General features: G+C 47.2%; 1 protein-coding gene across 4 annotated transcripts in view; it reads right to left on the reverse strand.

The window, feature by feature from the left end:
* The window catches only part of NINL (ninein like), a 172,109-nt gene that overhangs the window by 8,050 nt on the left and 136,653 nt on the right, over positions 1 to 27,406 (reverse strand). For all 4 annotated transcript variants that reach the window (XM_088477366.1, XM_088477369.1, XM_088477368.1 and 1 more), the window contains 9 exons: positions 22,702 to 22,771; positions 18,793 to 19,026; positions 18,253 to 18,537; positions 14,510 to 14,773; positions 13,590 to 13,664; positions 13,197 to 13,310; positions 12,674 to 12,787; positions 11,340 to 11,552; positions 369 to 482 (listed from right to left, as the gene is read on the reverse strand). In XM_088477366.1, coding sequence (XP_088333492.1) covers positions 369 to 482; positions 11,340 to 11,552; positions 12,674 to 12,787; positions 13,197 to 13,310; positions 13,590 to 13,664; positions 14,510 to 14,773; positions 18,253 to 18,537; positions 18,793 to 19,026; positions 22,702 to 22,771 — 1,483 coding nt within the window. The remainder of the gene's footprint in view (positions 1 to 368; positions 483 to 11,339; positions 11,553 to 12,673; positions 12,788 to 13,196; positions 13,311 to 13,589; positions 13,665 to 14,509; positions 14,774 to 18,252; positions 18,538 to 18,792; positions 19,027 to 22,701; positions 22,772 to 27,406) is intronic.

Genomic DNA, 27,406 nt, shown 5'->3' on the forward strand with positions numbered 1-27,406 from the left:
CAACTAGCATACACCCCAGTGTGTACAACTAGCACACACCCCACAGTATACAACTAGCACACACCCCACAGTGTACAACTAGCACACACCCCACAGTATACAACACACACCCCACAGTGTACAACTAGCATACACCCCACAGTGTACCTCCTGCTGCACTCACCCCACAGTGTACAACTAGCATACTCCCCACAGTGTACAACTAGCATACTCCCCACAGTGTACAACTAGCATACTCCCCACAGTGTGTACAACTAGCACACACCCCACAGTATACAACTAACAAACACCCCACAGTGTACAACTAGCATACACCCCACAGTGTACAACTAGCATACTCCCCACAGTGTACCTCCTGCTGCACTCACCTGCTCCTTCAACTGATCCACTTTTTCCTGCAGCATCATCCGCACATTCTTCAGATTCATTTCCACATCTTGCATTCGCTCTTCCATCCTCCGCAGGAGCTTCTCATGCTCCTCCTGCAATTGTATGTTAAAAGGGACATAAAACGATTAAACAATTATAAGTAAAACATTACGTCGGAAGTTCTCAAACTCCACCATTACAGTCCACGTTTTAATGCTATCCATGCTTGAGCACAGGTGATTTAATCAATACCTCAGTCAATTTGATTTAACCATCTGGACTGGAGCATGGATAGCCCTAAAACCTGGGCTGTAATGGTGGAGTTTGGGAACCTCGGCATTACCCAATTATAATAAAAACACCACCATATTATTTAAAACTCAAAATGCATGAATACTGTATATCAGTCATTGGCATGAGTGTCTGCCCCAATGGAGCTTACAATCTATATTCCCTATCACATGGATACACTAGCGTTCATTTTTATTCAGAAGCCAATGTTATTTTTTGGAGTGTGGGAGGAAGTACACAAAAACATGGGGAGAACATGTAATCTCTGATAGCGTCTTTGTCAGAAATTAAACTTCTGACGTGAAGGCTGTGAGGCTAGCCATTACGCCAACCGTGCTGCCCACCTCCATCCCCTCAATGTGATATTGTGGTTCTTAATAAGAGAAGTCAGAGGCATCCTCAATAAATTAATTGTATAAAGTAAAAAAGATAAAGGATAATGAGCTGTCCCCAGATAAGTATCCCTCTACAGAACAGCAACATACATGTCTAATAAACCAAGATGGAACGTCCCTATAATTACAAATTACTAATAAAAAGAAAGCAAAAAAACAAAAATTAACTTGGTATTAAGTGATGGTGGAACCTTGACATGGAACCAATAAAGCCGCAATGTATAAATAACAATTAATGCAGCGCTGTTGCTCTGACCAGTCATGGCAATATCTGTACTAGTGACGGAAAAAACTCTGAAAAGTTCACTTCTCCTGGTTGTCCCACTGGGACAAGCAGTATTGCAGGACTGGTGGGTGCAAACTCTGCAGAATTGCAGGATGGTTCCTGGTATGGATTCCCCCATGGCTTTGCTAATTGGGAAAGGGTATTGGCTAAAAGTTACTAATTAGCTGAAGGTACCATTTAAGGGTTAATTCAAGCGAGAAGTTACGTTACTTCAAACCATTCATTAGTTTAAGAAAATAATTGTGGAATAAGGAGAGTTATGGTAACTTTTGTTAACTCTCTTTCTTCGACGTCCATAGGGGAGACAATGGGTTGTAGGAGGGACCTGGAGGACAGACACCAATAGCAAAGCTTTTCAATCCCAGGATGCTCCGGTCCTTCCCCCTATACCCCGCCCACAGCCTGAGGTTGTCATCAAGTACAAAGCAGGAGCAGGATAGGAGAGAAGGAAGACTGGTACACTGAAGAATCACACTCTCACACAGAGAAGGAAACAAGTGACCAAGAGAAAAAACCCTTTAGAAGCCATGAGCATCAGGGCGGGTGCGGACCCTATGGACTACTGGAAATATGTATGCCAAACCCGATAATAAATCTTGGCAGAGGCCGGTTTACGAGCTCTGATCATGGTGTGGACCACAGAGACAGAAAAACCCTTAGACCTTAGGAGGGATGTCTCAAGAGCCAAGCCGTTAAAGGCAGATGGGCCAGGTCTGGATGTAGACAGGAACTCTTAGACAACAGGTGTGGTCGTAGAGCAACGTCTATGGAGAGACTTTGTAGGTCGGAGTACAAATGGCGTCTGGGCCAAGCCGAAGATATTAACAGGACGGGTGTAGTAGGTATTACCGCCGGACACATGGCAGCCCAGTAAGGGTGAAGATTAAAATCGTCCCTAAGGTAAGTATCGCTAACCTCCCCCCGGGGGTACCTAACCCCCCCCCTTCCCCTAGCCTATACATCCCAAGGGGGTGCCTAACACTAAGTCCCCCCGGGAGCCCTAAACCTAACCCTCCCCCCCGCGGCTGTCCGCGCCCGGCTTACCTTCGTTCGGTATGCCGGGCGTTGGTCTTCCGGCGTATGGTTAATGACAGGTGTCGAGCTTCCAGTCTACATCCCAACAGGACTGTGCCCCCTTCCTGTTTGAACTTCCGAAGAACCGAAGGAAGAAGGTATATTGGAGAGAAGAGGTACGCCAAATCGAAGATCCACTTCACAGATAACGCATCCACGAAGGCTGCGTTGGCGTCCCTTGTCCTGGCTCCATACACTGGAAGTTTGTGGTTGTGTCTCAAGGCCATTAGATTCACATCTGGTAGACCCCATCTGTCCACTAGAAGCTAAAAGACTTCTGGGTGTAGAGACCACTCTCCGGCATGCACGTCGCAAAGGCTTACAAAATCTGCCTCCCAATTGAGAATCCCTGGGATGAACACTGCGGATATGGCTGGGAGATGGCGTTCGGTCCATCTGAGAATGCGGGATACTTCTGCCATTGCTGCTCGACTTTGAGTGCCTCCATGGTGACTGAGGTAGGCCACTGCCGTGACGTTGTCAGACTGTACTTGTACTGGCCTGCTCTGAAAGACATCCTGAGCCAGAGTGTGAGCTCTGTAGATGGCTCGGAGTTCTAGAACGTTGATTAGTAAAGTCCAGTGGCTCTGAAAGGAGTGCTGGCTGGTCACCGCGCCCCACCCTCGAGGCTTGCGTTCGTGGTTAGATTACCCAGTTCAGGATCTAAAAGGGGCATCCTTTGTCCAAGTGGGACGTCTGTAGCTACCAAGTTAGAGACAGGTGAACCTCTGGGGACAGACTCATGTATGATGGGAGGGGACCGGAATTATTACTACTGAGAGTAGTAGGAACTGAATGGCTTCTTGGATCAGCAGGGCCTTGCCTGAGTCCGCTGGAGGGCTTGTGCAAAAGAACTGCTGGGGGGGGTCGCCTCAGGAAGGATAGGGCATATCTGTGGGAGACCACTTCTCTTACCCAAGCGTCTGTTGTGGGCGAATTGAAGCTGTATGCCTCCCACCCTGGGAGCCCCGCCCCATTAGACTGAGGGTTTGTCCTCAGATTTTGTAGGTGGACGTCTAGTGGCCCAGGTCTGCTTGGTCCTAGGCTTGGAAGCCCGAGTAATAGCTTCTGAAAGAGCATATATAGACTTTAGACAAGCCTCAATCCTTCTTTAGTCTCCTTTAAGGAAGTTGCAGTATGGATAGGTAGGATAACATTTTTGACTAAACGTGTCACGTGGAAATCCACAGCTAGGGGAACATCTCATTTAATGCAATCAGTAGCGGGAAGAGGGTAAAAGAAGCTTAAACGCTTAGGTAGCTGAAACCTTTTAGTAGGCATAGTTCATGCCTCACTCATATGATCAGAGTGAGGGAATTCTGGTAAAATCACCTTTTGTCGTTTAAAGCTGGCTGCTTGGTCTTAGGGTCAGGTTCTGTTTCTTCCATTTGAAGAATAGATTTTACAGCTCTTACAAGTGCAGGTATATTCAATTTAGAGGGGGGTTCCTCATCTCCCGAGGGGGAGTCAGAGTGAGAGAGGTCTGCATCTTCTGCCTCCCCAGATAAATCAGAATCTGATAGCTGGGTGACTGGGAAGATAACACAGCACGCTTAGTAGGTTTACCAGTTAAGGGTCTCTCTTTTTGCAGCATTTGTTGAATAGCTGTAGAGGTATCTGCCAGACTCTGCACTGAAGTAGAAAGAACATCTACCCATGGGGGAGGCAAAGCATTTGCAGGGAGTACCTGCTGTGACCATCCCATAGGGGGAGCTACCACAGGGACCGTGATGTGGTCTGCAATATTTGCCAGCACCTGTGAAAAGGTAGCCTAGGGTGTATAACAAGATGCACACAGACCATCCTGAATGAGGCTAGGCCTGCTGAGCAGGACTTACAAGACACCAGAGTGGGAGGAGCGGACTGCTTGTCATTCTTGCCTCTGCCTGACATGGCTCCAAGAATAATATAACACACAATCTAACAAAGTGCACCGACTAACCCAAATTTATGTGCAATATGGCACAGTGTAGTGCGCAACAGCAATATGTAGTATGTGATAGCCCTCACAAATATATGGAGATGTGAGGTACAATGAACCCCTTATACTTCAGTATGCCAGGGTTATATCGGGAAAAAATATGAGATATGGTAAGAACTTACCCTTGTTATCTCTATTTCTACGAAGTCCATAGGGTTCCACAGGATACCTTGGGGTATAGGTGTGACGTCAGTCGCAGGGCACCAAAGAGTTAAGCTTTCAGCCTCCCAGGATGCACTAGGTCCCCCTCCTATACCCCGCCCCCGGGCCAAGGCACCTCAGTTAGTTACCAAGCCATAGGCCGGAGGAGGAGAAGGAAGAGAGAGAACAAAGATCTGGACACATACAAGAATCACATTCTCACCAGAGGGAGACGGAAAACCGGTGACCAGAGCAAAGCCCATCTGCAGCACAGGTGCGACAGGGCGGGAGTCCTGTGGAACCCTATGGACTTCGTAGAAATAGAGATAACAAGGGTAAGTTCTTACCATATCTCATATTTTCTACTTCAGGGTCCATAGGGTATCCACAGGATACCTTGGGGATGTCCCAAAGCAGTATCCTTTAAGGGTGGGGACGCTCCTGTGCAGAAAGGAGAATCCGCCGCCCGAAGGAAGCATCCTGAGAGGCGAAGGTGTCAAACCTGTAATACCTCACGAAGGTATGGACAGAAGACCACGTAGCAGCCTTGCAGATCTGAACTGCCGAGGCACCACGTCGAGCTGCCCACGAAGGACCCACAGACCTAGTGGAATGAGCCTTCAGAGAAGGAGGGACCGGTAGGCCTTCATGAAGATAAGCTTCAGAAATAGCCATACGGATCCAGGCTGCCAAAGTTTGCTTTGAAGCAGGCCAACCCTTTTTACGGAAGCCAAAGAGGACAAACAAAGCGTCCGACTTCCTAAACGAAGAAGTGCGGTCAACATAAGTCCTTAAGGCCCGCACAACATCCAATGAGGCCTCACCCACGGAAAGACCCGGTGAGTTAAAGGCCGGAACAACTATTTCCTCGTTAATATGAAACTGGGAAATAACTTTGGGAAGAAACTCGGGCCGAGTGCGGAGCACTGCCCTGTTCCCATAAAAAACCAAGAAAGGGGGTCTACAAGAAAGAGCCCCTAACTCAGAAACACGTCTGGCCGAAGCAATGGCCAGAAGGAAAACAGTCTTAGCTGTTAGCCATTTAAGATCCACTGAGCCCAGTGGTTCAAACGGCGGTCCTTGGAGAGCCCTCAGGACCACAGCCAAATCCCAAGGCGCCACAGGTGGAACAAAGGGCGGCTGAATGCGGAGAACACCCTGCATAAAGGTGCGCACATCCGGGATTGTAGCAATCCTACGGTGAAACCAGACAGATAGGGCCGAAACCTGTACCTTCAAAGAAGCAAGGCGAAGCCCATGATCTAGTCCCGCTTGCAGGAAGGCGAGAATCCGAGACAGACGAAACTCCCGCGGTGCATAACCTCTCGGTCGACACCACTGGAAGAACGTATGCCACACGCGATGGTATATCCTCGCGGAAGACGGTTTCCGAGCTCGTAACATGGTACGCACCACAGAGCTGGAAAACCCCCGGGACCTCAGCATGGCCGTCTCAACAGCCACGCCGTCAAAGACAGCCGAGTCAGGTCCGGGTGAAGGCAAGGACCCTGAGACAGAAGGTCCGGTCGTAGCAGCAACCGCAGAGGAATGTCCACGGACAGACCCTGAAGGTCTGAGAACCAGTGCCGTCTGGGCCACGCGGGAGCTATCAACAGGAGCGTCCCTCCTTCCTGTTTGAATTTCCGGATTACCCGTGGAAGAAGGGAGACCGGAGGGAACAGGTATGCGAACCGGAACGTCCACCGGACGGACAGAGCATCCACCAGAGACGCCCCTTTGTCTCTTGTGCGAGACCCGTACACCGGCAACTTGTTGTTGTGCCGGGACGCCATGAGGTCGATTTCTGGAAGACCCCACCTGTCCACCAGTAGTTGAAAAACGTCCGGGTGCAGGGACCATTCCCCCGGATGAACGTCCTGGCGACTTAGAAAGTCCGCCTCCCAATTGAGCACTCCCGGGATGAAGACCGCTGATATGGCCGGAAGATTGCGCTCCGCCCAAACCAGGATCCGAGAGACCTCTACGAGAGCCGCCCGACTGCGAGTTCCTCCTTGCCTGTTTATGTAGGCCACGGTGGTAGCGTTGTCCGACTGGACCTGCACCGGGCGACCCTGGAGAAACCGCTGTGCCTGCTGGAGAGCATTGAAGACCGCACGGAGTTCCAAGATATTTATTGGAAGCTCCGCTTCTGTCGGCGTCCACCTGCCCTGGAACAAGTGTGGACCCGAAACTGCTCCCCAGCCCCGAAGACTGGCGTCCGTTGTCAACAGGACCCAATTTGGAACCCAGAACGGACGTCCCTTGTTGAGGTGGGTCGTCTGTAACCACCACGTAAGGGACAGGCGAACCTCCTGGGTGAGCACAATCGTCTGGGACTTCAGAGACTGAGTCAGCCCGTTCCACTTGGACAGGATCAGGTGCTGCAGAGGTCTGGAGTGAAACTGGGCGTATTCCACCATGTCGAACACCGACACCATGGAGCCCAGTAACCTCATCGCCGAGTGTAAGGACACCCGGCGGCTGTGCAGACAACTGCGCACCCTTGACTGTAAAGCAGAGATCTTGTCCTCCGTCACGAAGATCCTTTGCTGTCCCGAGTCCAATAAGGCTCCAAGATGCAGAATCCTCCGAGACGGGATTAGAGTGGACTTCTGCCAGTTGATTAGCCAGCCGTGCCGTTGCAGCAGTGCAATGGTCAGGTCCAAGTGGCGTAACAGGAGCTCTGGAGATCCTGCCACCAATAACAGGTCGTCCAAATACGGCAACATGCGGACTCCCTGCAGCCGCAGAGAAGCCGCCATGACCGCCATCACCTTGGTGAAAACACGTGGTGCTGTTGCCAGGCCAAAAGGTAACGCCCGAAACTGGAAGTGGTCGCTGCTGATTGCAAACCTGAGGAACTGTTGATGGCGCCAAAGAATAGGGACATGCAGGTAAGCGTCCTGTATGTCCAATGACACCAAGTAGTCCCCAGGTTCCAGCGCCAGAATGATGGACCGTAGGGTCTCCATCCGAAACTTCGGGACCCGCAAAGACTTGTTGAGTGCTTTGAGGTTGAGTATCGGACGATATGACCCATTGGGTTTCTGTACCAAAAATAGATTTGAATAGAAACCCTGGCCCCTCTGGGAGAATGGAACCGCCACTATAACTCCAGCCTGGAGCATAGTGTGCAATACCTTCCGCAGCTCCGTAGCCTTGTTCCGGTCTGATGGGAGACCCGTGGTGAAGAAGCGAGCCGGGGGTCTGTGCCGGAAGGAGAGGGCGTATCCGTGGGAAACCACCTCCAGAACCCAAGTGTCTGTCGTAGTGGTCGACCAACACTGGGCGAACTGTAGCAGGCGGCCTCCCACCCTGGGATCCCCCAAAGGGAGGCCCGGACCGTCAGGCCGCAGGCTTGTCATCTGGCTTGGGGGCCGGACGTCTGGTACTCCATGCCTGCTTCCGGGGCTTGACCGATTTCTTAGGGCCAGCCTGTCGAGGAAACGACTGTGGTTTGGGCCTGCCCTGGGCCCTAGATGACCGAAAGGACGATGGTCCCGAACCAGAAGGAGCAGCGGCCGACGGGAGACAGGCAGATTTGGCTGCCGCCAGCGTGGCCACAATCTTATCCAGATCCGGACCGAAGAGAACTTCTCCGGTAAACGGCAACGCTTCCAGACCTTTCTTGGAATCTGCGTCCGCCTTCCAGGATCGCAGCCACAAGGTGCGACGAGCAGCTACCGCTGCTGAAGAAATTCTAGACACCAGAGTACTAATGTCTAGAGCCGCCTCGTTGATGTAGGTGGCCGAATCACGGAGATTGCCAATCAACTCCGCCTGATCGGCCGGACAGTCGGATTCAAAAGAAGCCTCTAATGAATCCGCCCAGCGCTCCATCGCTCTGGCAACCCAGCAAATGGCCATAGCCGGCCGTGCTGCCCCCCCTGCAAGGGAATAAGCGGACTTCAGGCAGATTTCTACCTTGCGGTCCGTAGCATCCTTAAGGGAGGACATGGATGGCATCGGCAATGTGGCACTACGGACAAGACGGGTCACGTGAGAATCCACCTGTGGAGGGGATTCCCACTTAGCAAAATAATTATCCGCGAACGGATAAGCCACCGCCAGGCGTCTCTGCGGCTGGTATCTTTTGCCAGGTTGTTTCCACGCCTCCTCTAAATGGTCCACCAACTGACCCGAAAGAGGAAAGACTGTGGCATCGCCCTTCACATCTTTGAAAAAGGCATACTTAGATTTAGCCGCTGGGGGAACTTCGTCCTCAATCACCAAGGCTGTGCGGACCGCCCGAATAAGTCCAGGAATATATACTTTGGACTTAGCATCAGCGTCCTTAGTATGGAGAGGTTCCTGATCGTAAGGATCTAGAATCTCCCCATCATCAGACGTCCCTTCGTCATCCTCATAAGGAGCGGACAGAGACGCCACCGGCCTTTTATGAGACCGCATCACAGACTCCCCTTGCAACACATCCGACAAGTGCTGTACAGAACTTGTCAGGGAGTTAACCCACGCTGGCTCCTGAGAACCCGGGAGCGGGGAAATAGGGAGACTGTGGGGTACCACCAATTGTCGTGGGAACCCCTGCATGGGTGACGACACCACAGACTGCTGGGACAAACCCATCGGAGTAAACGCGGGCTGCGGAGCTAACTGGCCCACTAAAGCTGTTAACGCCTGAGCGAAACAAGCCCAGGGCGGCTCCTGTACCGGTGCTGTAACCGTAATAGGCCGCGCCATGGACAAACACTGCCGGCAAAGGCCCTCCGCGCTACCCTCCCCCTCCGCTAACGGTACTTTGCACGTGGTACACTGTAGCCGGAGGGGAAAATCACTTTCAGACATGATGGCACCACGTATGTGACCTCTCTCACCAATTAAGTATTAAATAGGCGAGAGACCACCCTGCAGCACCGCACCGCAAGGGCTTTAGCAGAAAGAACAGGGACAGTAATAAAGCTGACAGTTTAGAGAAGAAAAGATTACAGGCAGCAGCGCTAGCACAGTCACATACAATGCAGAAAAATAACAATTCCTGCACTAAGCGCTGATCACTCAACTACACAGACACAGGGCCTGGTAGGACACAGCGCTGCATACACAGACCTGACCACAGCGGAGGAGAGGTATGCGGGGGGACCCAGACCACGATGCTTCCGTCCAGCGCTTCCAGCAGCGTTCACCATGCGTTCTGGAGAAGATGGCCGCCGAGGAGCAGAGAGGAGGCTGGCCTGGGGGAGGAGCGCTGCCACAGGACCAGTCGGCAGCATGCAGAGAGGGCTGTGTGCAGCGGGGGAGGCGCCGGCTGTGAGACAGGGAAGGCGCGCTCCCCTGGCATGCATTTAACCCCTGGGACGCCGCAGCGCTACCGCTCTGCTGCGGTCCGCTGTCCCAGGGGGTAGTGGAAGCGCAGGTTGGTCGCCTGGCTCCACGCTGCAGCCAGTCCCCAGGGAGCCCCCTGCCTGGGGACTTAGGACCATGTGATCAGCGGGGACCCACCGCGGGACCCCGCTGCTTACCTCTGTCCCCCTTGAATCCGGCCATGGTCCGGAGCATCTGGGGTCACCGCTAGCTGTGACCCCAGACGCCCACCAGCATCCCCGGATCAGTACCGGCGTTCTGGTACCGGCGGGGTGTAGGGAAGACAGCATGGACGTCAGGACTGACTGTCCATGCTGTTCATCCAGATGTGCAGCCACAGCTGCATGAAGAATAAGCTTCAGGGGCTCTTCTAGCCCCCACTCCAACAGGTGCACCCGACTCCGGCCGGGCACCAAACTAAACTGAGGTGCCTTGGCCCGGGGGCGGGGTATAGGAGGGGGACCTAGTGCATCCTGGGAGGCTGAAAGCTTAACTCTTTGGTGCCCTGCGACTGACGTCACACCTATACCCCAAGGTATCCTGTGGATACCCTATGGACCCTGAAGTAGAAAGGGAAAGATATAAGCAGAGAGTCATATGATAAAGAAAACAAACAGCAGCGCTAGTATAAGTCACATACAATGCAGAATATACAATATAACTGCAGTGGGCACTAAAATCAACTACACAAACCGCAGTGGCAGGTAGGCTATAGCGTAGTATAACCTGGCTCCTGGGAGAGGTATACAGGGAGACTGGACCCAGCGTTCCCGGAGAGCTGAATGCAGAAAATGGCTGCCGAGAGTCTCTGAGGGGGCGGAGGATGTGGGAGGAGCAGCTCAGGAAGCGGTAAGACCACAGTGGAATGGCTCCCTGAGCAGGGGGAGGGGCAGCACTTGTTCCCTATGCTGACTTCAACCACCGGGTCCCCTGGCCCTACAAAATGCCCTGTGCCAGTAGTATATATGCCCTGGTGGTCTAGTGGAGTCCCGGACGAACCGGTGTCCACATCAGCACCTCCAGTCTGTCTCCCAGGACCGGTGGTAAGACTGCATATATACAAGCGGATCCCCTCGAGTGGGGTTCCGCCTTACCTGTCCCCTTTTTCCAGGCTGCAGTCTGGGGTCCAGGGAGCCTCTACTAGCTAGGTCCCCCACAGAGCCCCGCCTAGAGTACCTAGCCGAGGGCTGGTGTCACAGCGCAGTGGAGAGGTGATGGAGCAGCAGTACAGACGTCCCATGGACTGTCTCCTGCTGCTGCTCATAGTAGATAATATTAAAATAAATGAAATAATAAAAGTAAGACCCCAGAGGATTCTGGGATTGATAAGCTTTGCTGTTGGTGTCCAGTCCTCCAGGTCCCTCCTACACCCCCATTATCTCCCCTGTGGAGCCCTATGGACCCTGAATAAGAAATTTTGTTTTAAAGGAAACATACAATATATACAGCATTACAGGCATGATATGGACAGTGCTGTTACCCGCTGCATGGCCAGTTGTCGGTTGGTCTGCTCAGCATGAAACCTCATTTTCTCTTGTAGTTGTTGGACCTTCCCCTGTTCTTCGAAGAGTCTGTTTTGTAAGTGAGACAACTGCTCCTTAGGCACTGTACTGTCCATTTTCTCCTTCAGCTGCTGGACCTCTCGCACATGCTGTGACTGTACAAGCGTCAGCTTGGTGTTGGCTTCTAGCAGCTGTGTATTGAGGAACCAGAGAGGTAAGACAGGCATCCAAATACATACATACATACATTAGAGGGGACATATACAGGCACTTATCACATGGGCTCATTTCTCTCAGTAGCAGAAGGGATGGTGAAAGCCAAAAGAAACCAAAGTGAGAAACCTCCAATAAGACCTCACAGCACAGAAATCTAATATCTATACTGTATCATAATGTGTGATAGTAATTAGCAACCAAGGGCAGATCAATAGGCAAGGTGAGCAAAGCACCATTTAGGATTAGTAACGAGTGATAACAATATCACTCAGTGATAAATCTGGGCCATAATATCCGGTCTGTTAAACATTATAAAGGATACCTAATCATGTTAGTGCACAGTATTACATGTTTAGGTTCCATTCAGGAGTAAGGTGTGTTATTAAAATACTCTCACTCATACTATGGAGGGAGTCGTATGGCCCGAGGGTGGTTCTGAAAACAAACTATTTCTCAGCGGTCTTAAATTTCAGGAGATGATGTATTTTATAAGCAATACTTGTCTGCTGTATACTTTTGAATAATTCTAGTTTCTAATAAAAAGTCCTATTATTTGGGTTATACAACTTTTAGGAGCAGACCAGCAACATTTGCCAAACCCACTGAACAGATATTGGGTGAGATTCAATTAGCACCGCTCATCAGGTTCTCCCGAGACCCGAAAAGAAATCCCTGATAACGGCCTGTTAACACACAATTCCGTAGACTTATCACATACTGTGCGTTAACACCGGATAATGTATATTTCCAACGTTATTGGGTGAATGCGGGAGGCTAATTAAAGCCCGAGGCTACCTCCCGTGATTTCGCGCGGCTAATTTACTACGGGTGATTGAATTCCCCCCCAAAGTGTGGATTTTACCAAAGACAGACAGTTTTCAGTGGGTTGAAAAAGGTGTGGTCAGCTGGAAAATATGTATGGTCATTATTAAACTATACGCGCTTACAGTTAAATATACAGTATAGTCATTGTATCCTGATTTTTCCAGTTGGATAGCTCAGTGTTCGGATAGCCAGGTAGAGTTAGTGTGGGAGCTAAGTGCATGCTTTCAACAAGTGACAACGTGACAATCAGAATGTGAATACTGAAATTTACCTGATCCCGTGATTCCTCCAGTTCCACTCTAAGCTGATCCTGGGTCCTCTTCAAACCCCAGCATTCTGCCTGAGCTTGTTCTAACTCTCTCTTCAGCTCTCCTATTTGACTCACCTGCGCAATTGGGTAAACATTAGAATATGTAGATTTGCAGTGAGCTATATAGCATATGCAGGCTTCAGGCAAGCAAACAGTGTGATTATTCTGCACAAGCCATTGAACTAAATGCTCCATGTGCATTCCCTGCTGGCCAACATATATCACACACTTTACATATTACTATATAGTTCTCCAGTTCACCATATATTAAAATAAACACAACTCTGGCTTGCCTGTCCTGACTCTAACACAGAAGGGTGATCATTAAAAGGGAGGAGCCTTGCATGCATGTGGGTGTAGCTGGCTAGATAGGCTAGGTGGTTCAGGCAGACTAGTGGCATGTCTTGGGAAGATCAGGGCAGGGATTACTTTTCTCCTAATTTGATTTTGGGTGGTATGGATAATTGTACATATTCAGGTTTACCTGGTCAGTAGCTTCTTTCAGTAGTTTTGGAACAGACTGACACTGGTCCTCCAGAGATTGCTTAGCTTGTCTTAATGCTGAAACCTCTTCTTGAAGCTTTGTTATAACCAGCAGCTGCAAATGATTCAGAATAACAACATTTGTACAGTCTACTAATAAAATATGGTATGCTACAGTCAAAGGGGTCAATCCAATTACATGTGATGTATTGACCACAAGGTGTTAGTTGAAGTATAACTCTATTCCTCATTAATAACAATGACACATAAGTGTAATGAATCATTCTAGATATTAAATATGAACCACGATACTACAATATAATCAGGCCATAAAGTGGAGAAGAATTATATATACTATGAAGCGTGAAGGCCTACAGTGACTGAATACACTCACCTGTCTGTTTGTTTCATCCAGTCCATATAGAAGGTCTTGTTTTTCCTGCTTGTGTTTGGCAATCAGGTTTTGAATCTATTTTAGACATAGAAGGAATGCTCACACATGGTGACTGAGGAAACCTTCTTCACTCACAATTGAGCCTATTCCAAAACGAGCACTAGTGAATTAATCTAATTATACTTGGGTTCCTTGTTATATATATTCCATCCTATATCTCTAGTTTGGGGTACACATGAGCCTTATTTAGAGGTTTTAAATGTATTGGTTGTATTTATATGTTTTGAGGTGATTTTCTGAGTACCCCCTGGTGTTGTGTAGTCCCCCCTCCCTCCTTTTTCAAAAACTAAAAATATTTTTTTAAAAAGTAATATAAAAAAAGGTACTAGCAGCATTTGCAGAGGGCATCCATCCCAGACTAGGCATAGGGTAACTTGGTATGGCATTTGGAGCAGGCAAAAAGCCTTTGCTGCTGTCCCAACTTGCATGCTTAGCCCTGGGCAGACTCCACTTCCCAGATATAACAGGAAGTTGAGGGTAGAGAGAGAGAACTGCTGCACTGAGCAATCGCAAGGTGGACGTGGAGATGTCCATGATGGATACAGGCCAAAAAAAGAAACCCCTACCCCTTCCTGCCAAAGGCACAGCACCCAACCCCTGCTTCCCTACAGATATAGAAGGTGGGAGAAAGTTACAGCTGGCTGCTGCAGATTCTTTTGGTGGACTTGTCAATATGGGAAGCGGAGGAGGTTTTGGACAGGAATAGTATATAAAAGTATAAATTAGGAGTGTCAGGACATGAGAAAGGTTGGGTGACAATATAACAATGTATCAAATACTTCTGTTCAGGCAGAGTTTATACTACATGAAGTGTTTCCAGTAATATGAGGTTGTATGGAAAGACACAATCACTGGGATACCTTATCTGTAAGTAATGTCACTTCTTGTTCTAGCTGATCTTTGTTCTGTTGCCAGTCAGTCTGCTGTCGCTCCCTCTCGCTCTCCATGGCAGTGAGCTGTTCCTGGAGTTTCCTCATAGTTGCTGTGACCCCTTCTTTCTGCTCGGTCACTACCTTTAGCCTGCTGTCTAATTGCTGAATGGTCTCCTGGTCTCCGTCAGTCTGTGCCTTTATGTCAGACACCAGACATTTCTGCTGCCAGACTTCATTACGGACTTTATTATTCTGAGAATGAACCACCACAAAATGTAGGACTTTAACAATAAACTTCCAAATAGTTACATGTATGATCTTTGCTTCACATGGAACTGGTTGTTAAACATTCCTCTATCTATGAGTTTGTCAGCAGCCTCACTATGCTGTGCTAATGGGCATTCTTTCAGTATCTGGCCATCAGTCTGCGGCTTCCTCCTTTCATCCGTTCCTCGCATGATCCCACTGACCCTGACATATGTATCTTTGCATACTTAGGGGAAAATGTAGCAAACTTTCTAAAGAGTGGAGAAGTGGACAAGATGGGAAGTTGTCCATAGAAACCAATCAGCTCCTACAGTAGCTAGCATTTATTAAGTGCATTCTATAAAGTGATAGGCAGAAGCTGATTGGTTACTATGGGCAACTTCTCCACATGTTCACTCTTTAGGTGCTTTGGTACATTTGCCCCTTAACTGATGTGGTGGAGTGGCCGTCTCCCATAGGCTCATTACATAGTATGTAAATAAATGCTCATTGGTGGCTAGTCAGGTGACCAGATTGTCCCTAGTTCAAAGTGGTGCAGGATACACAAAGTGTAATGATAAGATAGATTCTGAACATAAAAAAAGTGCTCTGACACTTCTGCAATGTCCCAATTATTTCCAATAGCTGGGATCAATCTAAACCTGCTGACCCGAGATGCAATATTATGTACCATATCAATAGGATATTTATTTTAGCAGTAATATTAAAGGTTTCCACACAATCCTACAGCTAGTCACTAAAGGTCACAGTAATCCTTGGAATGTACTGTATACAAATTAAGAAAGTTGAATGAAATCTTCTGTAAAGTAGGAAAATCACCAATGAAATGGTGTTTGGAGTTAGTGCAGATGGAGTGATCACTGACAGTAGTCCTCTTTACTATGTAGGAGAAGTGGAAACAAGACACAAGTAACCTTGGTGAAGGCTCTCCTATGTTTCTGAATAGGGGGCCCATTAATTTATTGGAATCTGTAACGCCTATTATGTTAATGCCACCATGTGTGTCAGTTATACCCCTTTCATGTCGGAAAGCCGGGTCGCACCAGGGATTTTGTTCACAGGACCATCCCGGGTGCGACCCGGTTGAGACCCCTTTCAGATCGGTGGCCCAATACGGAACTAATGCCGGGTCAATGACGTCACCGCCTTCACACGCTGAGCCGGCATTTGGAGATGAGATCATCTCCAAATGCCGGCTCTTCCTATGAAGTGAACGGGACCAGAGTCACATCGATCCGGGTTACCCGTTCACACTGCACCACGAGCCGGGTTGAACACGTGTTCAACCCTGCTCGTGACCAGGGTTAAAATACCACACTGCCCAGTAACACGGATTTCTGCGTGTTCACATGCAATAAGACAGCCAGACTCCGGGATAGAAACAGCAGTCTCAGTTATACCACTGCATCTCGGGTCAATTACTTGGTTTGTTGTTTGCCTTGCTAACATCACTGACTTTCCTGTGAAGAGGTGTAAACATTCACTCATTAGTGCTGTGAGTGCTGGGCTGATTGACTCCTTGGGGCTGGTCTCAGGTGAGTTTGTAAGACTGTCAGCAGTATGTGCACACTGCCTGTTAGAACATTTACCTGCACGTTACCGACCCTGTATACAAAACTAATCCAGGTGCCAAGTGGAGTTTACACTTACCCTGTGAACGATATGAGCTGCACACCTCTCTCAAAATACAGAAATGAGCAAAGAATAGGGGGCGCTAGATAAAACAGGTCATCTACAATTATATAAATATATTAAAAATTAACAGAATAGTTAAGCTAAGAACCAAAAATGACATCCAGTAGGTCACAGCAATAATAAAAATGTTTATATGGCACTCAACCAGGCAAATAATACAATAAGGAAAAATTGGATAATAGTATAAATAATAAAGATTAGTACCGAGTGATCCTGTAATAGTTTTGCACTTGAGTCCCAAGGGTGAATGTCTCAAAACGGGATACGATAAATATCCAGACTGCGGGGAGATCGGCAGTCAGAATGCCGACACTGGAATACCGACACTTATCGCAATATCAGCGCTGGTTTTCCGACCAACCAGAGTCCCGAAGGTAAGTAGCGGGGTTGGGGAGAGGGTTAGGAGTTAGGCAGTAGGGGGAGGGTTAGGTTTAGGCACCGTGGAGAGAGGGTTACGCACCGGGGAGGGAGAGTGAGGGGTTAGGTTAGGTATACTTACCTTGAGCCGCCAGGATGGTAACCTAGTCGGAATTCCAGCATCGGGATTTTGACCGCCGGGATCCCGACAACGGAATGCCGTATACCCAACCTCTCTAAACTAGCACAAGAACTGGACATTCAGATGTTAAATAGAGTGTTAATGCGCACCACTTTTGGCATAAAATCAACTAATGTATAAGATTTAAATTGCTGCTGAGAGCTGGGTTCCCGATCGTAGATGTAATTAAATAGATATGGTAATGTCCTTTGATAGTGGTGAACAGCGCAAAGAGCAAACTCAAACGGTCTATCTAATTCCCAGTCTCCACACTGTAAGACCACAAATCAGAAGTACCCGCAGATTATGTATCGTGGGAGATGGATGTTCTACACTGTTCCCAAAACATCAGATGTAATAGTGGTGGTCCTTACAGGGGTCCCAGGTTAAGGTAGTGAGTTCCGTGTCCTCAACGCGTTTCTCCACACCAGGGCAGCTTTTTCAGGCGGAACTATTAAACCTGCTACCTACAACAGCCACTGTCTTCCAGCATTAACTCTATTTAACACCTGAACATCCAGTTCTTGTGCTAATATTGAGACTCTCACCCTTGGGGAGTGAAACGATTACAGTATCAGCCAGCACTAATCTTTATTGTTTTCACTATTTCATGTTTCTTTATTGTATTATTTATCTGGTAGAGTATCATATACACATTTTTAAACACGGTTATTGCTGTGACCTACTCCAGGGAGTCACTTAAGGTTCTTAGATTAGCTATTGTGCTTAATTATTAATAAATCATTTGGATACATTTATATACTTGTGGATGACCTGTTGTGTCTAATGCCACCTTTTTTTTTTTTTTTTGCTCATTTCGAAACTGACCCTCTATTTCTGTAAAGGTACTGGTTACTCCAGTTTGACGACTTTTATATGATTGTATGCTGACCACAATGACCTCAGCTTGTGACCTTGCTATTCTATTAGCTCCTTACTCCAAACTTGGATCAGTACAGCATAGAGTACAGTATATTCAGGTACAGTTTGTCGTCAACCTGAACGGAGACTGCTATAAGCAAAGACCAGTTCGGAGTCCTACCAAGATTACCAGAAAGCTCGGGGCATTCATTACATTATGATGGCATTAACAGAAAGAGACCATTATAAAATAGAATTTATTTTTAGTTAGTGGGGGTTTCCAAAATGAGTAGGACTTTGGCACCACCTCCCAATAATAAATTAAAACTATATTGTTTATATAGGTTTTCATTTATCAATTTAGATTTACCTCCTGTTTTGATATATGCAGCTCACTTTCCAGCTGTTCTTTCTCTCGGCACCATCCAGCCTGGTCCTGCAGCCTCTCTGTCTCCAGGCTGCTGAGCTTTCCCTGTAGTTGCTCTATAAGTGTGGCGGCTTCATGCTTTTCTTCTGCCAACTCCTTCAGCCTGACGTTCAGTTCCTGTAGTCGCTCACAACTCCCGTCTTTCTCAGCAGTTAGGTCTGATATGGTGCTGGTCAGCTGGAGGCTCTGTGCATTCAGCTGGCACAGTTCATCCCAATATTTCTCATTCTGTAACAGGAGAGTAAGTATTTACAGATCATGTACACAATTATGGGTTATTGTGTTGGTCTTCGTTCCACCCAGCCTCCTCTACTTCCGTGCTGTGCTCCCATTAAGTCTTCTGCCTACACCTCCTTCTTGCTCCTGTTAGTAATCCTGTTGGATCTGTCTTCCCCCCTCCCAGCGCATATTCGTTACACCCTGAGCTTGTCTACTTGATACGGTACCGCTCTGCTTTCCCTTTATTATATTACCCCCCTTTACCTCCTGTTTGGTCATTTGCAGCTCCTGCCCCAATTGCTCCTCCTCCCGTTGCCAGTCTGACTGTTGCTGAAGCTTCTCCATATTCAGGTCATTGAGAGCTTCCTGGAGTTTCACCAAAGCAGCACTTGCTTCATCCTTTTGTTCCCTGAGCTCTTCCAATTTGCTGTTTACTTGCTGGATTGTTTCTCTGTGCTGTGTATTTAAGCTGGACAACTCGTTCTGGGAATCACGGTGCTGTAGGAGAAATGTTTGGGCTTACAAATCAATATTCCTCATAACAAAGCGATAAACTCCGGGAAAGTTCTCCTCTTACTCATTATTCTAATTTGGATTCCCACACGTGCCGGTAGGTAAATTACTGGTAATGCAACAACTGGGCATAGGTCTCACAAGGATAAGGCCCCAACCACTGCAGCACTTTAGCCAATACATGCTAGAGACTGCAGGCTCACTTGTGGTCACACAGGGACAAAATGCTCTACTAGCTCTCACCTGTAAACTGTGTTGGAGACGGTGTAGGGGTATGATCAAATAAATATAAACTGTAAAACATAGAAGGTGGCTAAACAAATATATAAACGACCCAAAAACACGAAACCCTAACAAATATCAAACATATCAAGGTTTAGAAGAGGAGAGAAAAAAAAGAAAAGACTTATCAGGGCACACTCCTGTGCTGTATTGATGGCTACAAAATTAGTATTGGAGAAATAGGACAAACTGATTACATCTAAGTGAGATCATGATCATATGTGAAATTTACAATAATGTCTCAATTAGCAGACAGACCACCATATATTTACCCATTTAATATATCTGAAATAGATGTATTGATGTTGATATTAAAACTAAAGTTTATTAAATTCTTAAAATGAAACATAGACACTCAAAATCAACTTATTATACAAAGACAGCATAGACAAATAAGAACATTAATAGTGTATGATACACTACTAATGATATACACAATTGAAATCGACAATTCATCGAGATGTCGATTTCGATGAATTGTCGATTTCAATTGTGTATATCATTAGCAAATATTTATAACTATACTTCCAGTACTGTCAAATAGACCTGGATATAGTGGATCACTGTTAATAGATATAGTGTATCATACACTATTAATGTTCTTATTTGTCTATGCTGTCTTTATATAATAAGTTGATTTCGAGTGTCTATGTTTCATTTTAAGAATTTAATAAACTTTAGTTTTAATATCAACATCAATACATCTATTTCAGATATATTAAATGGGTAAATATATGGTGGTCTGTCTGCTAATTGAGACATTATTGTAAATTTCACATATGATCATGATCTCACTTAGATGTAATCAGTTTGTCCTATTTCTCCAATACTAATTTTGTAGCCATCAATACAGCACAGGAGTGTGCCCTGATAGGAGTCTTTTCTTTTTTTTCTCTCCTCTTCTAAACCTTGATAATATTTACTCCTGGGATGCACCTCCAGTTTTTGAAATATACCTAGATACGTGTATCCAATAAATCTATAATTAGATCGTTAGAATTAACTGTTTTCCTGTGCAATCAATCTTCTTCCCCTTTTCCTGTATGAAAATATCAAACATAGTAAGTATAGAAGTCCGGGGCCGGCATTGTGATGGGATAAAAGAGGGATGGGATGGAGATTGGTTGGAACCAGGAGATTTTATTTTCTCCACGTCTTGGAAGTCAGAAGTGATGAATTCTGACTTTCCTACCGACTACCTCCATTCTCATGCCTGCTATGCCCAATCTGTGTGTCCATTTCCACATGTATGCTTCTCTGTGCCATTCATATATTGTGAATGATACCATTAGCACATGAATGTAAAGTATAAATCTGTGATATTCCTACATTTGGGACAAATTGTGGTTATACATTTTAGGTGCTTTACTCTTGGTATATAAGATTTACGGGAGACATATAAACCATAAATGTTACGTCTCTTGCAGATTTGTTTTACACCCAGAATTTCAGCAGTTTAAGGATAAAATCACTAGTGTATAATTTCATGTTTACAGGGATGTTTTTTTGGTCATTAATTGTAATATTCAGTTTCACGCATGAAAATATGTAGCACTATTGTGTGTTGGGGTTGTCCTGGACATACATGTTATAAGAGCTACACATACGGCGGTATCCAATTAGCCCTGGACATTGTTCTGGCGCTAATGAAATCTCCGGGGCTATCCAATTAGCCCCGAAGTCCACCCCAGTCCGGCACTTATCGTGGAGAAAAATACACGAAAAGTGACTTTATTTTCGCCGCTGCAAAGGTGAAAAAACAGAGATCCGTGAACTTATCACAGATCCTATGTGTTTTGGCCAAAATATCCTATAATTTCGTCCGAAATAATAGTATAGGGAGAAAAAAAAAAACAGGGATTTTTCTACGATTATCCACGTTTTATGCCTGTTTTTCGCCTCTCGCAGCCAATTGGATACCCCCATAGTATTAATATAATATAGGGTCTGATTCAGACACGGATGGCAGTAAAACATCGGACGCCGTTTTACTTGTTCACATACACTACATCTATGGCGCACTACGCAGGCATCCCGATGGCTGCTGCCGGCAGGCGCAGATCAGAATTGCATGGAGACAGTGGTGGCGTCTAAGCACTCACCAATCAGTATTACAGTGTCCTTGCACAATGGGCACAGATGTACACTAGGGAAGGAGCTTGTAGCTGCATAGCGTTACAGATGGAAGACTGACAAAAGACACTGCTGAGTGTGCTTCTAGGTCCACTTTAGAATGTGCCCAAAATTCGGTTCAAGCGAAGCACAAATAAAGAGGTCTTTAATTTTAAGATTTTACAATGCGGGGACAAAAACTGCAAGTTTCTTCCTCCCCCCATTTCCTCCTAGTACTAAACACACAAATGTCCAGAAGTCACTACCCAACAACTTGTCATTGGTTGATTATCAAACAAGCACTTTGGTGGTTAAGCCTCATACATGATGATGAGGTGCTTTCAAAACGTGTTGTGGACACTCAGAAAATTGGGATTCATTACGCCCTTTAGAGTTCAGTATGATTTATCCACATTCAACATGTTGACAATCCTACTGTTGACTACATTATGTCGACAGGTACTCTGTTGAAAGAGTAGTTAACTTGCAACATGTAGATGTTAGGAAACAGAGAAAAGGACTCTTTCCCCACTCTCCTGGGTGCACCTCCACTTTACTACATAAACTCCTTTTGGGATCATATTAAATAAATATATGTGGAGAAAACCTATGCAACCTAACACCAGTACCAGCACCAGTGCTTAGGGCCTCCCCTGCCCTCACCCCAGCGTATTTAAGACATGTTCTCAATGTTGACACGTATATTTGAACCCTTTTCTTAACATTTGTATTGTCGACATTATAACTAACTAGGTAGACAGGTCATATGTTGACATTTTAAGAGTGTCGATATAGTAAAATTCAACATTCTGGTATCTATATGGTCACTGACAACACCCAGACTGCATTCTATCCTATGGTGAATGCTCTTCCTGAATACATAAGCAATAACTGAACACAGGACGGTCTATGGGTGTGAGACAACACTGCTTGTAGCATTAGCTTGTGTTCATAGACTGCTTTGGATTCACAAGAGTGACCTTAAGATCAGAAAGAGTCTGCCACGGTAATTAATGAACTCTAATTATCTGAGCATCTGTAAGACATTTTAAAAGTATGTAATTGTGAAACAACCATGACCCCAGGTGTATAAGGCCTAATCATTATATAATACATAAAGGACAAGATATGATACTGTCGGGATGTATTCTGAATAGAATGGATTGTTTTTGTTATGAGTTTATGAACATGCAATAAAGAGGAATTCAAACACAGAACGGCTTGTAAACACACTTTCTAATTGTAGACCAAATTGGCATTTCTCACCTGTTTGCTTAGCTCTTCCAATTTGCAGTGTGTAACATCAGTTTCTTTCTTTAATTCCTCCACCTGAACTCTATATAGAATAAGAAATTAAGAAATATATGTAGTCACCATTTGTTTGCAATAAGGAATAAAATGTGAATGAGGCAGAGGGAAGTGACAATCTGGTTTTACTCACACCAAATCCTGGAAGAAAGCAACAAAACACAGGATTTTGGTACTTACCGTTAAATCCATTTCTCCGATTCCACAGGGGACACTGGAGCTTCATGACAGTGTGGTATAGACAGTGGGTTGAGTTGAGCCTGGCACTTTAAAATCTAAAAGTGTGACTGGCTCCTCCTCCTCTATGCCCCATCAGCCCCAGTTTTAAGAACTGAGTCCGAGAGGAGACGTAGAACAGACAGAACGACAGAGAAGGAGAACAGGAAAAAGAAACTCAGTCCAACAAACTGACGCACTGCAGGAACAAACAGTCACACAACTAGAACAGACCAAAACTGCAATAAATGAAGCAGAACAAGGAACTGGTAAGCAGGCAAGAAGCACTAGGCGGGCATCCAGTGTCCCCTGTAGAATCGGAGAAATGGATTTAACAGTAAGTAACAAAATCCTGTTTTCTCCTTCATCCACTAGGGGACACTGGAGCTTCATGACAGTGGGGACGTCCCAAAGCCACCCACCTGGGGGGAATGGGGGGGGAGGGAGAGTGCTGAACGCCCTGCAAGACACTGCAGCCAAAACTCGAAGCAGAAGCCGCAAAACTGTCAAATCTGTAGAAACGTACAAAAGTATGTACCGAAGACCACGTAGCTGCTCTACAAAGTTGCGAAGCCGAGGCACCACTATGTGCCGCCCAAAAAATACCCACAGAGTGCGTAGAATGCGCAGAGATGGATACAGGCGGAGGTTGAGCAGAAGCAACATATGCCTGACGAATAGTCAGACGAATCCACCTGGCCAAAGTCTGCTTAGACGCAGGCCAGCCACGTCGATTGGCGTCAGAGGACGAACGGAGCCTCTGATTTACGTAGTCCCTTCAGTACAGGCCACATTAATTCGAAGTGCCCGAACATCATCCAAGGAGTGAGAATCCCTGGAAGAGTCCGACAAGGCTGGCACCACAATCGGCTGGCTCAGGAGAAAAGCAGAGCCCACCTTGGGCAAAAAGGAAGGGCGGGTACGTAGTTCCGCCCGATCATCGTGAAAAATTAAGTAAGGGGAACGGCAGGACAAAGCTCCAAGTTCCGACACTCACCTAGCCAAAGCCAGGGAGAATAAAAGGATCACCTTCCAAATTAAATACTTGGATTCCACGTCCTGCAAAAACTCAAAGGTGGACAACTGAAGGAAGGATAAGACGAGGTTCAGGTCCCAAGGAGCCGTGGGTGGCACAAAGGGGGGGCTGAACTCTAAGCACCCCATGAAAAAAGTTCTGAACCACCGGAAGCAGAGCTAGGCGACGCTGGAAAAATAGAAAGAGCAGAAATCTGCACTTTAAGCAATCCCAGAGTAGGCCCGCATCAAGCTCTTTTTGAAGAAAAAGAAGACGACGCAGTAAATGAAAGGATGAAGTGGAAGATCCACGACCTTCACACCAGGAGATACAAGCCTTCCAAATGCGATGATAATGCTCTGATGTCACAGATTTCCTAGCCCTAAGCATGGTAGGAATGACCGCCCGAGGGACACCATGGCTTCTTAGCATGGCGGTCTCAATAGCCACGCCGTCAAACGAAGCCGCTGTAAATCCGGGTACACAAATGGACCCTGCTGCAGAAGATCCGGCCACAGTGGAAGAGGTTAAGGTTCATCTGTCAGAAGGAATAAGAGTTCGGAGTACAAAACCCGACGAGGACAATCCGGAGCCACTAGGATGACGGTGGACGACTCTCGTTTGATCCGCTTGAGAACCCGAGGGAGAAGCGGAAATGGTGGGAAGGCTGTACGGCCAAGGAATCAGTAAAGCATCCGCTCCCACCGTTGCCGGATCCCTGGTCCTGGAGCAGTAAAGGGGTAGTTGATGATTTGTCCAGGACGCCATCAGATCTATCTGTGGTCTCCCCCATCGGTGAACTAGTTGAAGGAAGACCTCGAGATGAAGGGACTACTCCCCGGGGTGAAGATCCTGACGACTGAGGTAGTCCACTTCCCAGTTGTCGACTCCCGAAACGAATACTGCGGAGATGGCCTAGACGTGTTTTTCTGCCCACGGATGCGGCTGGCCCCTCTCATTGCCAGACGACTGCGGGTTCTTGTCGATTTATGTACGACACGGCCATGGCATTGTCGGATTGTATCCGAACCAGAAGTCCTCGTAGCAGAGAAGCAGCCTGTATCAAGGCTCTGTAGACTGCCCGCAGTTCAAGAACATTGATCGATAAGAGAGATTCATGCCGCAACCAACGTTCCTGGAAGTGAATGTCCAGGACCACAGCTCCCCATCCACGGAAGCTGACGTCCTTAGTGACCAAGGTCCAATTCCAAATTCCGAAGCACCGACCTGCTAACAGATGGTCCGTCCGGAGCCACCAGAGCAAGGATATGCGGGTCAGGGGAGACAGAGGCACCAGCCGATGCATCTGTAGGTGGGACCCCGACTATTGAGACAGAAGATCCAATTAAAAAGTTCTGGAGTGAAATCTGCCGAATTGGATGGCCTCGAAGGAGGCCACCATCTTCCCCAGGAGACTAATGCAAAGATGCACAGACACTTTTCTGGGTCTGAGAACCAAACAAACCAGCTCCTGTATGGCTATGGCCTTGTCCATTGGCAGGAAGATTCGAAGCAGAACAGTATCTAGAATCATACCCAGGAACTGAAGTCTCTGTGATGGCATCAATTGAGACTTCTGGAAGTTTACAATCCAACCGTGTTGTATGAGAATCTGATGTATTAGGGACACTTGGCGTAGAAGGACTTCTGCCGTCGGAGCCTTGATGAGCAAGGCGTCCAGGTCCCCCCCCCCCCCCCGAGAGCGCAGGAGAGACACCATGATGGCCATCACCTTGGTGAATACTCTGGTAGCTGACGAGAGACCAAATGGCAGGACCTGGAAGAGGTAATGAGTTTCCTTGATGGCAAATCTGAGGAAAGCCTGGTGAGGCACCCAAATTGGAACATGCAGATAGGAGTCTTTGATGTCTAACGACACCAGAAACTCTCCTGCTTCTAGTCTCGCAATCACAGAATGAAGGGACTCCATCTTGAACCTGTGAAAGGAGAGATACTGGTTCTAGGATTTCAGATTTAGAATGGGTCTGACTGACCCATCTGGCTTCGGAACCAAAGAGGTTCGAGTAAATCCCCTGTTTTTTTTGTGCAGTGGGAACCACAACTAGAACCTTGGCCAGCAGAAGTTTGTCGATCGCCTGATGCAAAACTAGTTGTTTGAAAGGATCGACAGGAAAACCTGTTGCAAAAAAAAAAAAAATCACACTGGAGGAGTGAAGGCGAACTCGATCTTGTATCCCTGAGTTACCAGATTCAGAACCAAAGTGTCGGGACAAGTCAGCCTCCAAGCCTCCGAGAAGCGCTGGAGACGAGCACCCACCTTCAGATTTCCGAGATGAGATGGGAACCTGTCATGCCACATGCTTGTCTGCTGGCTTGGGATCCGGACGGTGGGCATTAGTCGCTTGATGTCCTCTAGCGCGACCTCCTCACCCTGCTGAAGACGAACCTCGAGGTCGACCCTGAAATCTCGCTGGAGCTCGAAAGGAAGGTCCTTCAAACCATCGACGTGGAGGAGGTGCTGACGAAGGTAGACAAGTACTCTTACCCTCAGTGGCCAACTCTGGACCAAATAAAATATCACCTGTGAAAGGAAGAGCTTCAACCGCTCTTTTGGACTCAGCATCCACTTGCCAGGCACGAAGCCAAAGTGCTCGGCGAGCAGCGACCACCGAAGCAGAGATCCTAGCGCCTACCTGGCCGATATCTCTGGAGGCGTCTCCCAAGTATACCGCGAATATGCTCTGCCAAGGTAATCAGATCTGCCCGCGGAGTGTTGGACATTAGACCCTCGGTCAATTGTTCTGCCCACTTCTCCACTGCCTTGTTGACCCAAGAGCTGACCAAGGCCGGCCGTAAAAGTGCACCTGCAGCCGTATAAATGGATTTCAGAGTAGTTTCTGATTTTCGCTCTGAGCTTTCTTTCAACGTAGTAGCTCCTGGAACGGGTAACGTGGTTTTCTTTGACAAACGAGAAACCGAAGAATCCACAGGAGGCGGAGTCTCCCATCGTTTTCTATTTTCCGCTGGAAACGGATAAAGGGAGGAAAAACGCCTAGGAATCTGGAATTTACGGTCTGGATTCTGTCAGGCTGCCGTCTTTTGTTCATCTAACTGGAGAGAGACAGGGAATGTGACAGAAAACTTCTGTGTCTTAGCAAACAAGGAATTTTCTAATGATTCTGGAGCTTCACGGTCAGAAATCTTAAGTACTTCCCTCACCGCCAGGATGAGTGCATCAATACCCTGCATTGCTTCAGGTTCCCGTGAGGAAGCCTCTACATCTGATTCGTCCAGCATCTCCCCTTCCTCCTCCTGAGACGAATGATCTGCTGCAGAGTCCTCATCTGACTGGAGAACCGCCGGAAGTGCCCTCTTCTTAGACGGCTGACTTACAGCAGCCTCAGGAGCTCTAGAGGCAGAACCCATAACCTGGGCAAGGCTATTCGCAGAGCGGGCTAGATCCTAAGCCCA

This window comes from Taudactylus pleione, unplaced genomic scaffold (assembly GCF_031769625.1).
Source record: "Taudactylus pleione unplaced genomic scaffold, aTauple2 ptg000201l, whole genome shotgun sequence".
Classification (NCBI taxonomy): domain Eukaryota; kingdom Metazoa; phylum Chordata; class Amphibia; order Anura; family Myobatrachidae; genus Taudactylus; species Taudactylus pleione.